At 39.3% G+C, this 17,847-nt stretch overlaps 1 protein-coding gene across 1 annotated transcript in view; it reads right to left on the reverse strand.

Moving 5' to 3' along the window:
- Positions 1-17,847, reverse strand: part of SPTLC2 (serine palmitoyltransferase long chain base subunit 2) — a 98,461-nt gene that overhangs the window by 42,371 nt on the left and 38,243 nt on the right. The window contains exons 5-9 of the mRNA XM_065940717.1: positions 16,053-16,177; positions 14,928-15,021; positions 11,660-11,765; positions 10,735-10,954; positions 6,976-7,102 (exon numbers count right to left, since the gene is read on the reverse strand). Of these exons, the coding sequence (XP_065796789.1) occupies positions 6,976-7,102; positions 10,735-10,954; positions 11,660-11,765; positions 14,928-15,021; positions 16,053-16,177 (672 nt within the window). The remainder of the gene's footprint in view (positions 1-6,975; positions 7,103-10,734; positions 10,955-11,659; positions 11,766-14,927; positions 15,022-16,052; positions 16,178-17,847) is intronic.

The raw sequence follows: 17,847 nt of genomic DNA on the forward strand, positions 1-17,847 counted from the left end.
CAAACATGGTTCTAAACAGAAGGAATAAAGCAAACAAGATGGCCCCAAACGCCCTATTTTCATGGAATTTATATTCTACTTGGGGAAGATAGACAACAATTTTGAGAAAAATCAAAATAATCAAACAATTATTTACTCTAAGGTCTTGAAGTAGGCAGTATTTAAGGTGCAAAGGAGGTGCAAGACATACGTTCCTGACCTTAAAGAACTAATAATCTAAAGAGGAAGATGACATATGCATAGAAAAACTACAGTAAAGGGTTAGTCAAATTTCATATCTATAGCTTTGGAATGACTCATATTTTCACACATTATACTATGAAATACTAAGCTGTCAATCTATCTGCATCAACTGACCAACAAGCCTTTGGAGTTACTGACCAATAATATTGCCTGTTAACTAAAAGTTCATTTTTGGTAAAGTCTCCATCTTTCTACAACAGCATTATTCTAATACCTTACTAAATTTCATCCTTGTAGTACCAAAGATGTTTGCTGAAGAGAAAAAGTAGTGTGAATACTATTAAGATACAGAGGACTCGGAAACGTCATTCAAGACAAAACCAAAAATTATTAGATGTGCTGAATGTGGCAATAATAAACTTCATATACTCATTGGAATTATGCTGTCACAAGCATAATTAGCTGTAAGTTAAAGAGGAAAAAAATTGAGTAACATAAAATACTTGAGATATATAGTCAAAATTATAATGAAAGAGGGTGCAATATAGGGGTAGGGAGTGGGAGGCACAAACTGTTGAGTAAGGTAGGCTCAGAAAGTGTTGCACAACACGGGCAATAGAGCCAATATTTAGTAATAACCATAAATGGAAAGTAACTTAAAATTGTACAAAAAATGAAAAAAATCTTAAATAAAAACATTTGCCTTTAAAAATTGCAATGAAAAAGCTCAGAGATTTCACTATATGTTTAGTATTTTAGGACTGGGACACCAATAATAACATCTAGCAAGTAAGTCTATTGATTTATAAACTTTGAAGAAAACACTGTGTTCGAACATTAAGCATGAGTTCTGTGAGACAATAAATGTGTGAAACTATAAACTTGTGAAACACGGCTTTTGGGAGAAAAACATGCATCAGCACAGAGCCATCATAAAAGACAGCATTTCAGTTTGTTGTGAAAATGAATAGCATTTGGGTGACAGGAGGATCAGCATTGTCATAGGCACCAAACTGGTTTAAATAAGACTACAAACAGGAAAAGATAAGCTTAAAAATCAAACTAAAGAGGATCTCAAACATCCTACAAAGAATTTGGCTTTACTCTATGAGCACCTAGGAGTTACTGAGCACCTAGGAGTTACTGAACGCCATTATCCTCTGCTTCGGCATCTTCAGGCAGACGACAGAGCTGTGTGTCAGGAAGGTTAACAGGTGGTACAGGAGAGATTGGAGAGAAGAAGGCAGTTACGGGGGGCACAACCGCTTAGGTAACAGGGAGTCAGGGCCTGAAAACAGTCACATGGCAGAGGGAATAAGCAGAAGTGACAGACAGAAGCAACAGACTCTGACTCAGATATGGGGAAAGGCAGCTACGATTTCAGGCCTACAGAACTTGAAGACAGCTCTATACTATATTTAGTTGAGAAGAGGAAGAGGGGATACAATGAGAAAAAGCAGCATACTTCTTGCCTTTTCCCTGTTAAAAGGCAGGCAGGCTGAATCTTAATCACAAGGAAACACCAGATGAACCTGAATTGAGGGATATTCTGTGTAATAACTGGCCTGTAATTGTTAAAAGTGTCAACACCATGGAAGTCAAAGAAAGACTGAGCAACTGCGGCTGAGGAAGACTAGAGAGACAGGACAACTCAGCGCAACAGGTGACCCTGAGCCACATCCCACATCCTCGGGAAGCCGGCCTGAGGAACAGACAGTAAGAGCGTACCACTATTACTCACCGACATTCAGTGACAGCAAGTTCATGTTAGTGAATTAAATAATATTCATCTATTAGTGCAAATTTCTTGCTTTGATTGGCTGTATTATGGTCATGGAGGAAAACACCTTTGTAGGAAGTACACACTAAAGCACTTGGGATGATGGAGCATAAGATCAGCAATGATTCAGGAGAAAAAAGTATTTCTGTGGGCTGTACTCCCAACTTTTATGTAAGTCTGTGACTGTTCTACAGATAAAAAAAAGATTTCAAAACATTATGATGACAGACATTAACTCTGCCATACAACTACAGGTCTACATCCTGAAATTTAGGGACAAACATTTTAAACTATTGTGACTTTTTTTTTCATAATTTTTAGTTCTCTTCCCCTGCTCCCGATTTCTTAATAAGAATTGGAAAAAGCAGGAACACCAAGGAAGATAAGATGCTCCTATTTTCTCCTACAATTTCCATTTTTTTCCCAGAAGTTGTAGGAAGTTTCAAAAATCAAAACAATATATACATTTAAAAATGAAAGACATAACCAAAGATGATCTTTGTATGGAAACAAGAGACCTGCAAATGAACAAGGGTCCATACTGGGCCAAGAAAGAAAATAAATACTTTAGTAGAGATAATGTATGCGCCCCTTAAGTTGCTAAATCAGTCTCAAAAGTGAAATTCTGCCACAAATTTATGATCATATATATAATGCTAACAATTCCAATAAGAGAGTAGCTTATGGAAGAGATAACAAATTGATGATCTTAAAACACACACACACATCTTTTAAACAAAATGTTTTCAAAAAAGTGAATCTGGGTCTCAAAGTAAGGGTGTGGCAAAGAAACTAGAACACACAGGTGGTGGTACAAGTGGCCCAGGGTAAAAACAAACGAAAGATGCTGTGTTAACTTCAGCTTGCTTAAAGCCTCTAGGTCTACAATTCTCTGAATTATTTGAAACTGAAACAGGAGGAAAAAATAAATAAAAACGGAAATCAAGTTGCTGGTGACTCTTCTGTCTTCAGTCCTGTCTACAACGGAATTCTGTTGGTTTAGCATACTCTTTGGTGAGGAAAAACTTCTAGAGTGGCCCCACAAGGACTGTTCACAGTGAAATAAGTTTACACAACAGAGAAATTAAAGGTGTACAAGTATATAAAACTATTACATCTTACAAAATGGAGAAAATATTATGTCAAAAATGAGCTATTTAAAATAATGCTTAATATCTGTATGTCTGATAACAAAGTCAGAAAATTATATTAAGGACACAAAAAGAAAGCCAGTTTCTTATTCCTAATACTCCCTTAAACCAACATTAAATCCAGGACTAAGCAGTGACATTACATTCTCTTTGCCCTTCTTATTCTGAAACAGAAATCGTATGTGAAGTATTTGAGCTTCCCTGGCGGCTCAGCTGGTAAAGAATCCGCCTGCAACATGGGAGACCTAGGTTCGATCCCTGGGTTGGAAAGATCCCCTGGAGAAGGGAAAGGCTACCCACTGCAGTATTTTGGCCTGGAGAATTCCATGGACTGTACAGTCCATGGGATCACAAAGAGTCGGGACAGGACTAAGGGACTTTCATATTCACATGTGAGGTATTTACCATTAAGTAAAGAAAGAGTTCTTTTATTTGCAACATCAATATTATGTAACAGTCTCTTTTGTTCATATATGGGTCACGCTTTGCTTCCCCCATTTCCAGTTCACTGCACTACTGAAATTCACTCAAAGAAAGCTATATCAGTATAGCTCTTAAGCAAATCTGATCTCCAGACAAATTCCTTCAAAAGACAAGCATGGATATATTATATTCTGTACTTTTCATGAAATCTGAAGGGACTATAAAATTCCTAACCTCTGGGAAACAGGCCACAAGTCTGTCCGTATTAAGCAGGCCACAGAAACTGTCCAAGAATTTGAGTTTGGTACTACACAAGGCAAGAGGACCAGCCTACCTGGGTTTTCATATCAACCTAACACTCCTGTAGGACAAGACTCTCCCTGTGACCCACCTTGCTCACCCACCCTCACACACCCCACCTATACTACTATGCTTCTGCCACAGTGGCCTCCATGCTACTGCTGAACACAGCCATCTGTATCTCAGGACCTTCTTGCCCTGGATTCTCAGGGCTACAGTTCCACCTCCTGCAAGGGCTCGATAAAATCTTACCTTCTCAATGATCACCCTATTTAAAACTGCAAATTGCGTCTCCAGAACCCAACATACTTTCCTGTTTCTTTCCAGAGTACTTACCACTTTTTGGCAACTGTGTAATTTATTTCCCTTATTAGAACCCCACAAGGCAGGAATCAAGGGGTATTTTATTCTTTGATGAATCAGGAGTGCCTAGAAACAGCACCTACTACACACTGTGGGCACGCAAGTATTTGGTGAATGATGAATAAAACTCCCATTTTTCTATGACATGGTAATCTCTGGGATTAATACAACAGCCCGCTATCCTCTACATCCCCAGTGACCCCCAAGTACACAGCTCATTCAAGCGATCTGCTTGGATGTCCACTATCTACGGATTCTGATTTACAGTCTAATATTAATACGTAGTGAGATTCTCAATGTTTGCCGAGTTAATGGGATTCAATGTTCTGAACATATGAGATTAAGTTTCTCTCAAGGCAGGTGACTTCTATTATAAAATCATATCAGGTAATTAATTGCAGATACCTCTTTTTTAAAGGTCACCTTAAAGCACAGTGAAAAGGCTACTGTCAGATTCCACCTTTTCTTCTTCAAGGACAATGAAAAGATGCGTTCAATAATGTCATAAAAGTAAGTATTTCCCTAACCGATTCAAATCTTAAAAAAAAAAAAAATCAGGCCAAACTTAAATAGGATGAGGTAGCAGGCTTTATAAGAAATGGTATTTTTTACTGGGGCTTCCCTGGTGGCCCAGACGGTTAAGAATCTGCCTATGATGCAGAAGATCTGGGTTCAATCCCTGGGTTGGGAAGATCCCCTGGAGAAGGGAATGGCTATTCAATATTAGTATTCTTGCATGGAGAATTCTGTGGACAGAGGAACCTGGAGAGCTATAGTCCATGGAGTGGCCAAAAAAAAAAATCTAACTACTTTTGGTTAGATTTTTATTATCCTGTATTTTGAGAGAAACAATGAAGCCAACAGAAGTCTGTCATACTAATTAGAAGTTTTAGGGACTAATTTTAAAATATACTATCTAAAAGCTGGTGGTGGCATGTTTTAAAAATGGCCACAAATTCTTCAACCCGGTGGAGTCTGATCCCCCATGCCCTGCAATCTGGACTGGCCTTGGTGACATGCTCTTAACAGCAGATCAGAGAACGTCATGGGGCTTTGGCACGTCCTTTAGGAATGCATGCTCTCTGCAGCATCCTATCTGGTCACCAGGCCATAAGGACTCACACCACGTGGAGAGGACAGCTCAGCTGAGTCCAACCTTCAAGTCATGCCAGCCCAGGTGATGAGTGAGGGAAGAAGTTTCCAGGTGTTCCCAGCCTCCAATCATCAGTCTTCCAAGCTCAAGCCCCAGACACTGTGGAGCAAAGACAAGCCATCCCTGACCGAACTCTGGACCCGCGGAATCTGTGCGTATAGTTAAGACAGCTGCTGTGTCACACCACTAAGCTTAGAGGGTGGTTACAGAGGCAACAGATAAACCGGAAAACAAGTGCTAACCCAAAGCCTATATCTAATTATCACAATTCATTTTCTCTCTACCAGTAGAGCCTAGATTTCATCATTTAGCACAGACGAGTCATTTATACAGAGGTCACACATCACTCAGATCCATGCTCTAGGACTGGGCAAAGACATTATCCAAGGTAACTTTGATAACTGTTAACATTTGTTTTTCAGTCACCTAAACCTATGTCAAATAACTAGATAAACAATAGCTATGTATATATATGTGTGCGTCTTAGCATAGATACACATACAGTTACATATACAAGCATATATGTATACTCAGGTCAAAGCCCACTATTTCCAGCAATACCTTATAAGAAAGAAAGAAGATAACAGTGTAGTTCTATTAACAGGGAGCTTTTCACAAAGTTACATGCAGTGTTCACAACATTACTGAATTACTTTCTTCCCCAAGGAATCGGTTTATGAAGCTGAAAATGATGAACACTTTCAAGAGCTAACAACAATGTATGTACCACAGATCAGAAAAAATATTAAGGTGAAATTCTGATTTAAGAAAACAGGTTCAAATCAATGAAAATGAGATGCACTGCTTTCTTCCTGTTTCTCAATGAAAGCGAGATCAATCGTACCACAAAATATTACATAGCTGAAGAGTGGAGATTAACAAGGCTGATAATGTTTAAAATCAGTAAAACTGATTTTAGAAGCATTAAAAAAGCAACAAGCAAATGTATGTCTCATACTCACAATGGAGATTCTTTTCAAAGTGAAAAAACAAAAAACCCAAAAGCTCTCCTTTTATTATAATGTTTCTATAGTCAACGCTGCCCTCTAGTGATATAAAAGTCAAGTGTCAAGAAGTGAACATCACTCTATTGTTCACTTGAGGATGTTTTAAGTCAGGGCATCTAGTTTGGACTACAAATCCTACCAAAGACAGAACAAATAGATTCAGGATGACCCTTATTAATTATTGTATGTTAAAGAAAAATCTTTTAAAAGGCATTAAATAAAGGACATTAATTCACAGAAACAGCAGCTTTTACATACTATAGAAATGAAACATCACTACCCAGTGAATTAATTTACATCTTCACGCAAAATTATCCAATTCAAGACCCTGAAGACCCATCACCTCAGACTCACCAAGAATACGTAAGACAGTGAGGTTAAAGCCTCACCATCTGGAGACAAGACGACGCAGCAGGACGCGAGCCAGGCTAGCTGTCACGGCACGTGCAAACACACGGAAAAGCGGCCACAGAAACCCAGACCTCACACGCCGTCAGCTCCGCCCAGAAGTGTGCCCGACTTCTCATTTTAGGAAAAAACTCAAGAGAAAAGAGCACGTCTGGCCGCCGAGTACTGACTGGGTCCAGGAAGCTTTCCAGGAAAAGGAGGCCTTACCGAGGGTGGTGCCATCCTGCCCCATGATGCACTTCATAGAAGTGACGATCTGCTCCACCACAGGCGGGGACAGCGACGTGGCGTACACCGCGCTGTGGGAATGCGTCCGCAGGTAGTCGATCAGCGCCTGGGGAGGGCACAGAGGCAAGTCATTAGAGGCCGCTGGTGGGTGCACTGGCAACCTCTCTGCCTTCCGCCTGGGTGAGAGACGCCTCCTCCCTTCCACAGCGCTGACTGGGGACGTCGGTCTGAGACACCAGGCCCACCAACACGGGCAGAGCGCGCTGTCAGCAACAGCTGGGTTAGGAGAAAAAGCAGAGCGCTCCAGGAGAACACCTACGCCTGCTTCACTGACTGCACGAAAGCGTCTGACTGTGTGGACCACAACAAAAGGATCCACATTTGTTGGAATCTGGAAAATTCTTAAAGAGGTGGGACTACCACCTGACCTGCCTCCTGAGAAACCTGTGTGCAGGTCAGGAAGTCACAGCGAGAACTGGACATGGAACAATGGACTGGTTCTAAATTGGGAAAGGAGTACGCTGTATGTTGTCACCCTGCTTATTTAACTTATATGCAGAGTCCATCATGAGAAACGCTGGGCTGGATGAAGCACAAGCTGGAATCAAGATTCCTGGGAGAAATATTAACAAACTCAGATATGGAGATGATACCACCCTAACGGCAGGAAGCAAAGAGGAACTAAAGAGCCTCTTGATGAAAAGTGGAAGAGTAGAGTGAAAAAGCTGGCTTAAAATTCACCATCAAAACATTAAGGTGATGGCATCCAGTCCCATCATTTAATGGCAAATAGATGGGGAAAAAATGGAAACAGTGGCAGATTTTATTTTCCTGGGCTCCAAAATCACTGTGGTCAGTGACCGCAGCCATGAAATTAACAGCTGCTTGCTCCTTGGAAGAAAAGCTATGACAAACATAGTGTATAAAAGAGCAGAGACATCACTTTGCCAACAAAGGTCAGTATAGTCAAAGCTATGGTTTTTCCAATAGTCATGTATGGATGTGAGAGTTATATCACAAAGAAGGCTGACTGCCAAAGAATTGATGCTTTCAGACTGTAGTGCTGGAGGAGACTCTTTTTTTTTTTTTTTTTTTTTGGAGGAGACTCTTGAGAGTCCCTTGGATACCGAGGAGATCAAACGAGTCAATCCTAAAGTCCTGAATATTCATTGGAAGGACTGATGCTGAAGTTGAAGCTTCAATATTTTGGCCGCCTGATGTGCAGAGCCAACTCACTGGAAGAGACCCTGATGCTGGGGAAGACTGAGGGCAGGAGTAGAAGGGGGCAACACAGGATGAGATGGTTGGACGGCATCACTGACGCAATGAACATGAGCCTGAGGATAAATTCGGGAAGACAGTGAAGGACAGGGAAGCCTGGCGTGCTGCAGACCATGGGGTGCAGAGCTGAACATGACCGAGCGACTGAACGACAAGTGGCCACGTCCTTAGGCTTTGTTTGGTTTGTTATTTTGGCCATGCTGCACAGCTTGTAGGACCTCAGTTCCCCAACCAGGGACTGAACCCACACCCTCAGCAGTGAAAGCGTGGAGTCCTAACCACTGAACCACTAGGGAATTTCCTGTTTTGTTTTTTAAACATGCCACAACATGGAAGGATGAAAAACTAGTTTAAAAAAAGACCTCAAATTTAGAAAACATATCATTTAATGTTATAAATAGACCTACAATGCCAAATTAAACAAGAAACTGTTTGGATTGCTTTTAGATACGACTTACTTTTAAGTATTACAGAAAATATCATCTGCATCTTACCCCATGCCTGCAAAGCCCATCCTTACATTCCTGAGTAAGAGAAAGACAGTTCTCTAATATCAACTTTAAAGACATTAAACATCCTCCCGATACACAGAGATTTATAAAATGATATAAATGTGGCAGAAATTAAACAGAAATTTACTGGGTTTTTCATAAGAACATTAAAGCTATCTCACTGAATGAAAAAAAAAAAAACCTTGTCTGCCAGTAAGAAAAATTTCCAATCAATCAATTACATATCCCTATTCTCTGATGCCTTTTAACTTCACTAAGTCTTTAAATAAAATGTGCACACAAAGAAGCCTATGTTTCAGAACCGAACCAGGAAACACAAGATGCAACCAGGAAACAGTGCAGTGTGTTACTTCAAAAATATGAAATATTGTATAAAACCCAATATAAAAAGGTAAATATATTGTATCTTGATAATCTCCCAGAGTATTATTTTTCTATCTTTTGGTTTAGCAACAAATCTTACCAAAAAGCAATCAATTCTCCAAAGTAAGCCTGGAGATAGCCTTTTCCTACTAACAAAAATTTAGGGCAAAAATCTATTGAACCTGACCAAAACCACTGAAAATGGCGTTTCTCTAAAAGGAATCAATGATGAAGAGAAAGTCCCTACTTTAAGATTCTCAGGGTCAAATTTTAAAGAGGAATTAAAGTACATTTCGAGTACCATGTACAAATACTTGATAAACATCGCTTTTTTCCTAACATTGTGTATAGATTTTTTTTTTTTTTTGCAAAAAGAAAAGTATTTTATTTTCTGACTAAATCTAGTTACAATGGCTATAGCGATCTAGTCAAATCTCTCACCCAGTAGAGGCATCACCTTTATTTTTAACAGCTCTCTCAGATGGACTTCTAGTTTCTTTGTGTGTGTGTGTGTGTGTGTATAGATTTTTAAAATAACTGTTTTACTGATATACAATTCACATACTATAGTACTCCCTTTTTCACAGTGTATAATATAGTGGCTTTCGGTATATTCACAGAGCTTTCCAACTTTCATCACTATCTAATTTTAGAACATCTTCATTACCTCAAAAAGAAACCTCATATCCGTTAGTAGTCACTTTACACTTCCCCTATCTTCTCTGCCCCAGCAACCACTAACCTATTTCTGCCTCTATGATTTGCCTATTCTGGATATATCATCTAAAAGAAATACTGTAACTGGTGAGCCTTTTTGACTGACTTCTTTAACATAACGCTTTCAAGGTTATTTCCATGTTATAGCACGGACATATATTATTTGTTAAGCCCTTGCTACAAATGCCAGCCAGGCACACTTATCTCTGTTTTACTGATAAGGAAACTTAAACATTAAGTACCTTGCCCAAGGTCTCACAAAGTTAGGAAAATACTCAAACCCGAACCTAGGGTTCTGTCTCCATGGCTCAACCATTTCCACCATGCTACACTGATTTTCAAATACCCCAGAGTTCATCATGCAGTTTTTGGATTGGCAAAGACAATGCCTTGCAGTACACCAGAGCCAGCAAAGTAATTCTTTCCCTCCTGTCTCGATGCTCACCCAAGACGCATTTGAGACCAAGGGTAGGGGAAGAAGCTGGTCTTCTGTCCCCACTGGCTCCCATGACATCCCTGCTATGTCTGAAATAGTGAGCACAACTCAGACCCAACAGAAGACTGTGCGAACGGGCAGCACCACTGTCTTCTTTCATATAAGAGGGTATTCTATCCTCAGACCAGGATGTAGTTTAGAACGAAGCTCCAATAGGAAAACAACAAACAATGAACAGAACCCGCCTTTGGTTTATCAGAGGCGCTCAGAGGGGAGTTGAAGTGTGAAGAATGCTGGCACCTGGTGCTTGATCCGCACACAAATTTAGGATCTCCACATCCAAGTTCAGGACTCTATCTCCTCAAAACTGAAATCTAGTAGCCAGTGCCTTAGTGCACCTTAACTGCTCGACTGTCAGGGCCCGTTTACCTTCTTGCCTCCGATGTATCCTCCAGAAGCACCAAAGCTTTTTGTGAATGTTCCCATCATGATGTCCACATCCTCAGGATCCAGGCCAAAGTAGTCCACCACACCTCGTCCTGTAGGGCCCAGAGCCCCGATGCTGTGAGCTTCATCTAGATACAAGTATGCCTTGTATTTCTTCTTCAGGGCAATCACTTCAGGAAGGCGAACAATAGACCCCTCCATGCTAGCAAAATAGGGCAAAATACACACACACTGGGACTTTTCAACTCTCAAAACCAGGAGGTGGCCACTTCATTATTATTATTTTAAGTTCACTGCTTTTTTAAATGATCTGACAATGCTGCTTGTGGTTTTAAACTGGCAATGACAGACAATGCCATGGCTAGGCAGATATCCAGAGGAAAGGAGATTGGATCTTTTAAAACAAACACCAGAATACAAGTGACCTTAGTTCACCACGGAGGGACAGAGGTCACAGTAGATTCTTCTAAAGTTTGCAATTACAGGCAACATTTGACTTTGTATATATTGCATGTGTAATTAAAGTTACATGAAAGAATAAAAAACATTAGGAGGTGGGAGAATAAATGCAAGGGCTGCAAATAGGTAAACAATATAAAATATTTCTTAAAATTAAACAGCATGTAATTTGTTCTGACACATTAGAAAACATATTCTAATTCTTTTCCTTATGTGTAAACTCCCTATACAAACGGTGGAAAAATAATGGACCCAAATAGAAAGGAAACTTGGGAGATGATATATATATAGCATGATGAAAAGAGTAAAGAAGACCCAGGTATTTTAACAAGTCAGAAACTCTGTCTCCTTAGTTTTCAGAGGGGTCTAGATTAGTGTCCCCTTCAACTTAAAACTTCTATGACTTAATGCGGCAAATCAGACATCAGAATAAATATAGCAGGATTACCTATATATTCCCTCCACAAGGATTAGAATTTTCTTCCAGGGCCTTCGTGTCCGAGGCTGACCATAAACAATGGCATCTTTCAACAGCTTCTCTAGGCTTTGCATATCTGTAGCACACAAAAAAGAATTTCAGCACACAGTATCTTCCTCTTGTCTAACTTTATTCCTAAAATGCAAATATATATTTCTTACTCAGGAAGCATGTCTCAGATAGCAAAGGACATTAACATAATTACAATCCGACAGAACAAAAACAGGGCAAAATGGGCAGGCTACTGATAGCTTGAATTAAAATCTCATTTAAAATGTAACAAGTGTTCAAAACCACCAGAAACTCAATTATAAGTGTGGTAAAGTTGACTCAGTTGGTTAGCATGCTTATGAAATGACCAATTTTTTTCATGAAATAACTTGCCATTCAGTTAGCTTTTTTTGTATATAAACAATCAAATGTATCTTTAATCCCAGTGAGCCATTCAGAAGTAAATGCATAAAGAAAGCTGAGTAAGAAAATGAGAATAAACTACTATAAACACATACACCTTCTAAATAGGAAATATGGGAGAAAAACTTCAAAGTGCATACCCCACTTCCTTTCACCTAGGATATATTCAATAGAAGCTTGTTAAATAGTTTTATCTTGGTGGTGGTTAAAAATAACACCAGTCTGGACAGGCCTGAATCTATATGTTAAACAAGCCTGGCAATCAGTAGAGACTGTTCCATGTTTGATTTGACCAGCTGTCTGTCTACAACCAAGTTCTTGGGGCTCTGCTGTTACGGCAATTAACAGGCCTAGGAAACACTTGGGGCGTACTGCCATTAAGGAGAGGCATAACTTTCCTGTTAAAGATAAACGCTTGGAAGACCACTGTTACTACCACTACAGACTTCACACTTAAAATATATGCCCTGAAAGAGCATATAGGCCCTTAAGAGTCCTCCACCCAAAAATGTACGCAACATCAAGTTTAGGGTATACTTATCAGGGGTGGGAGACACCCCCAACATAAATCTGATTCTTTACTGTTCACCACTGAAGGAAGCGGTTACAAAGTTACACAAATTTGCTCTTTTTACAAAATAACCAGTAGAAAAGAGAGGCAAGGTAATAAAAACACACACAATAAACACAAATAAAATGGCCAAAAGTTGACTATTTACACCTTCAGTTATTCATAACAAAGCAATCTTATCTGCTATCTAACCCAGAAAAAGGAGATCCTCCCACAAAGTAAAAAATCTGATCTGAAGCTGCGAGTCTTGCTACAGAGGGCAATGTGTGGTAATTAGCAGAAGACAAGTAAAAATGGACTCATTGTTTCAGCTTCCTCTGTTTATACAGAGAAAGGAAGAGAAAAATAAAACGCTGATTCAAAATTTTACATGAAAGAAAATATCTACGGAATTCTTGACCATATTATCTATTTGGGAAACAAAATTCAATACTTCTCTCATGGTATACTCTCCAAATCTCATGTAAATGAGAGATTTAGACAAAAAATATACCACAAAATGACCAGAAGAGAATAATCTGAGAAAGAGAAAGGCCATGACACAGAATCCAAACGAAAGTCGTAAGACCGTGAGTGTGACAACATCAGCATTTAAAAATAAAAATACTGCAACTAAAAAATAAATAAATAAAATAAAATAAATAAAAAATAAAAATACTGCAACTCAAAGGGCTCTTATAACCAGTAAAAAGAAGAACAGTTTGAAAATCACCAATTTACAAAGAAACACAAAGACAGTAACTGTATAGAGTTGCTCAGCACCTAATAATCAAATAAAAATTAATGTTGCTGGATTTATTAGATTAGGAAAGATTTCAAATGATGCATGTAGGCCTGTGAGCAGAAACAGTCACTGCTTTTGATTTCAGGTGTTGCTGAGGAAAAATCTGTACAGTGCTTGGAGGCATCTGGAAAAGTACAGCAAATCTAAGACTGCTGGGAATTTACCCTAAGGCACTAATCAGACTGCTGCTGCTGCTGCTAAGTCACTTCAGTCGTGTCTGACTCTGTGCGACCCCATAGACGGCGGCCCACCAGGCTCCCCCGTTCACGGGATTCTCTAGGAGAGAACAATGGAGTGGGTTGCCATTTCCTTCTCCAATGCATGAAAGTGAAAACTGAAAGTGAAGTCGCTCAGTTGTGTCCGACTCTTTGCAACCCCATGGACTGCAGCCCACCAGGCTCCTCCGTCCATGGGATTTTCCAGGTGAAGAGTGGGGTGCCATTGCCCTCTCCTACTAATCAGCCTAGTGAGGAAAATATGAATGTAGGTGGTACCTCTTCTAGCAGAAAAACTCAGAAACAACCTGGATGTTCAAACGGAACGCGGGACTGAACCGGAGCACTGCCTGCCACCTTGCTCTTACAGAAGGAGGGCAGGCACATGCACTGCCATAGTTCCCAATGTGTTTTAAGAAAACAACAAGTCATACAACAGTGCTTCATAAATCCCATTTACATAAAACAAAATACTGCATACATCATTCTCATTGTAAAGCATTTCAGACAAAACAAAAATGAAAGGAAGGTTATTACCATCCATAAACCTTCCATCCAGAGGCACACATCTAATATTTGAGTGTACCTTCTTTCAGACTTTTGTCTGATGTTTGTGTAAAAGACTTCTGTCTTTTAGATCTTTGTGTACACATTTTGGTAAAAGATGATATTAAACAGTTTGGTCATATCTCTGCTACACGAGAGCATTTTAAACTGGAAAGTTATGTATTTTTATTACAATTATTTTAATAATGCACTAAGATATTTCCATTTAGGGAGAAAGTCTTGGCTTAGTGTCACTTTTCTCTGCTTTTATGGCACTTGTTCATATCTGCATTTCAGTATTCCTCTGTTGTATTCTAACTACTGGTTTGTCTACAGTTTCTTTAGCAACCAGTCAGAGATCCTTGAGATCAGGAAGCCTGCTTTATTTGCTTCAGTACCCACAATGTTATGGCAAGACAGGCATCTAGTATAAATGCATACTGATCAAGTGCAAGGAAGATGAAAAAGTTCAAAGTCAGAAAAAGAACAATGTTTTACTTTGTACCGAAAGGCTTCCTTCAGCCTTTATTTTTATTCCAATGAGAAAGACAGTAACTTTTAAAACACAGGACCAGAACTTACAGTTTAGATATTGGTACTTCAGTTTCATTTACAGTTTCTACTGTTAATGTAACTAACTGTTACCACTGCCACTAATCCAAAGAATCCTAAACCCTAAAGCCAGAGTAGATTTCACAACAAACTCACTGTTGTGTTTGAAGACTCGAATGGTTGCTCCTGAGAGTCTGGCTCCCAGAACCAGTGAAGCATGGTTCAGTTCATCACTCAGAATCAGGCAACCCTGCAAAACCACCAGGAGAAGAAGATAAGAATCTGAGGGGAAAGGTTTAGTTAGATGAACTACAAAACGCCAAAACCATTAATAATTATATCTCATTAAGGAAAGCATCTACAATGGCAAAGGTATCAGTTTGCTCTGAAGTCTTTGTTTATAATACTGGTATTATAAAATATTTATTAGTTTATTATATACTATAATATTATATAAATCATATTATTGTTTATATGCTATAACTTTTTCCATCCTTTTACTTTTAGCCTGTGTCTATAATTTTTAAAAAATTTTTTAATCTAACCTAACAATCTGTCTTCTAATTAGAAATACAAACCATTTATGTTTAATGTGATATCAATATAGTTGTGTTTAAAACTCCTCTCTTGCAAATACACACACACACACACACACACACACACACATAAGTATATGTGAGTGCCAAGTTGCTTCAGTCGTGTCTGACTCTTTGTGACCCTATAGACCATAGCCTGCCAGGCTCCTCTGTCCACGGAGATTCCCCAGGCAAGAATACAGGAGTGGGCTGCCATGCCCTCCAACAGGGAATCTTCCTGACCCAGGGATCAAACCTGAGTCTCTTATGTATCCTGCATTGGCAGGCAGGTTCTTTACCACTAGTGGCACCTGGGAAGCTCTATTCACACACATACACCCCTTGCCCATGTATCTCTGAACAATGTGCATTACAGTAACAAGTATTAGGGACCTATATATTTTCATATTTTTCTACTAGAAGAAATAACCTGATTAATAATTTCCAAACTAAACATCCTTTCTTCCGTAATTTTAGTCTTTTATAAGATTTTATTTACAAGAATTCCTTTAAAATGAAATGAAGAAAGAAAGAGTCATCTAAAGGCAATAGAGAAAAGATCATGGGTTCCAGTAAAAAAGCTTCAACTGATGTAAGTTTCCACGGGATACACTTATACAAAATTTTTCGGGCTTGTCTCAATGTTTTACAAAACAAAAGAAGATATACATGAGGGAGCTTTCATACGTGACAGACTAAATCTTACTTTGCTAACAAGAGCAGGAATGTTCATTGAATTTGTTGCAAATCCCATGCCATATGCCATAGCAGCTTCTACTCCCAAGAAACTTGCCACAAGCTTCTCCAGTTCTTCATGCTTGTCCAGGTTTCCTGTGTGAAGAAGTTAATGAAGTCAATGTCACCAAAGTTCAAATTTAAGAGTTACTCATTACTTTAGAAAAAGAAACCACAGCCTATGTTATAACCTTTTCAGACTAAAGTCTAATGAAGGAGTCAGTGTCATGAAGAGTCAAGGCTCATAAAGATACAACAGCTGGATAAAATCGGATGCAGCACCTGTGGTGGCATTCCTGTAAGGAGGGTTGCCAACAATGCCTCCCACTCCTGTTCACGCATGCTGTTTCCAAGTCTGTGCCTTAGGAGCACTGGCGGCACCTGCTTTTACACATCTGAAGTCAGCTGCCACGTGAAACAGTCTAGAAAGCCTTTGTAGAGAGAGATCATGTGGACAGCGAGGGGGCTCTCAGAGGCTAACGAAGGAAGGCGCAGGGCTCACCGTCAGCTGAGGGGCCAGGCACGCAAGGGACGCTGTCACGGGTATGCTATCCTCCGTCATAGCACCCCACCTGACCCCACATGGAGCTGCAATAAACGTCAAGTCCTTTCCAAACGACAGAGTCACAAGCAAATAAATACACGTTTCCGTTTTGAGCCACTAAGTTTTGGAATGGTTTGTTATGTAGCAAAAGGTGAGTTAAAAAACACCTTCCCTAACTTTGTATTATGATTTTAAATCAGTGCTCAAATCCATAAGGACTGAACAACGTTCATCAATGATACTGGCTACATGCAGAAGAGAAAAGATGCTGAGAAAGAAGAACGCTCAGTTAGGATGCTGTGTGTTCTTTAAAGCTCAAGCAAGTGATTTATCCTCTCTGGGCCTCTGTTTCTTATCTGTTTAATACCAATAATATCTGCTCTATCTACCTCATGACATTGTTATAAAGATCAAAAGAGATAAGATGTTCGAGCAATCTATACAGGACCATAAAGACACAAGGTGTGGTTACTCTGTGCCATCACCGCATAAGGCTCCTTTAAGCGTATCACTGGGGACCCCAGGGAAGAACGACCCAGCGGCACTTGCCATTCTCTAGACCCACGAGAAACCATAATGAACGACTGCTTTAACCTACCAAGTCTTGGGGTGATTCACAGGAATAAATATCCAGAAAGGGTTAACTTTCCTGGTTATCAGTTCTCTTGAACAAGATGGAAAAATTAAGACTCTTCCTTTGAGCTTAAATAAACGGAATCTCTTTGTAGACACCTGTTTGCTTTTATGTTTTACAGACTTGTAATAATAATAAAAGAGTTAACATTTATTATTGATGGGTTTACCACAGTATAAGCACTTTACATGAATTAGCCTATTTAATTCTTGAAACAGCCCTATAAGGTAGGAATTATTAGCTTCAATTTACCAGTATGGAAGCAGATTAACCCTCATCTGCCCATGGGCTCAGTATACCAGTAAAAAGTTTCTCAACCACTATCATTTAAGCAATACAGTCAACATTGAAGCTATAAATGAAACAAATACCTAATGGAACTTTTCTAGAGATAGTCTGTATGTAAAACATAATGGAAAAGATAAAAATATCTCAAAACACACTGAAGCATTAAAATCATCCATCACTTCAGAAAAATAAAGCATTCTTTACTTGATCTAAACTCCATTGCAAAGTATGTATTTGGACATTCACATTCTAGCTCTGTATCAGTATTAGCCCCTCCTGAGACAAAAAGTTAAGAACACT

The sequence above is a fragment of the Muntiacus reevesi genome, chromosome 7 (genome assembly GCF_963930625.1).
Source record: "Muntiacus reevesi chromosome 7, mMunRee1.1, whole genome shotgun sequence".
NCBI lineage: Eukaryota > Metazoa > Chordata > Mammalia > Artiodactyla > Cervidae > Muntiacus > Muntiacus reevesi.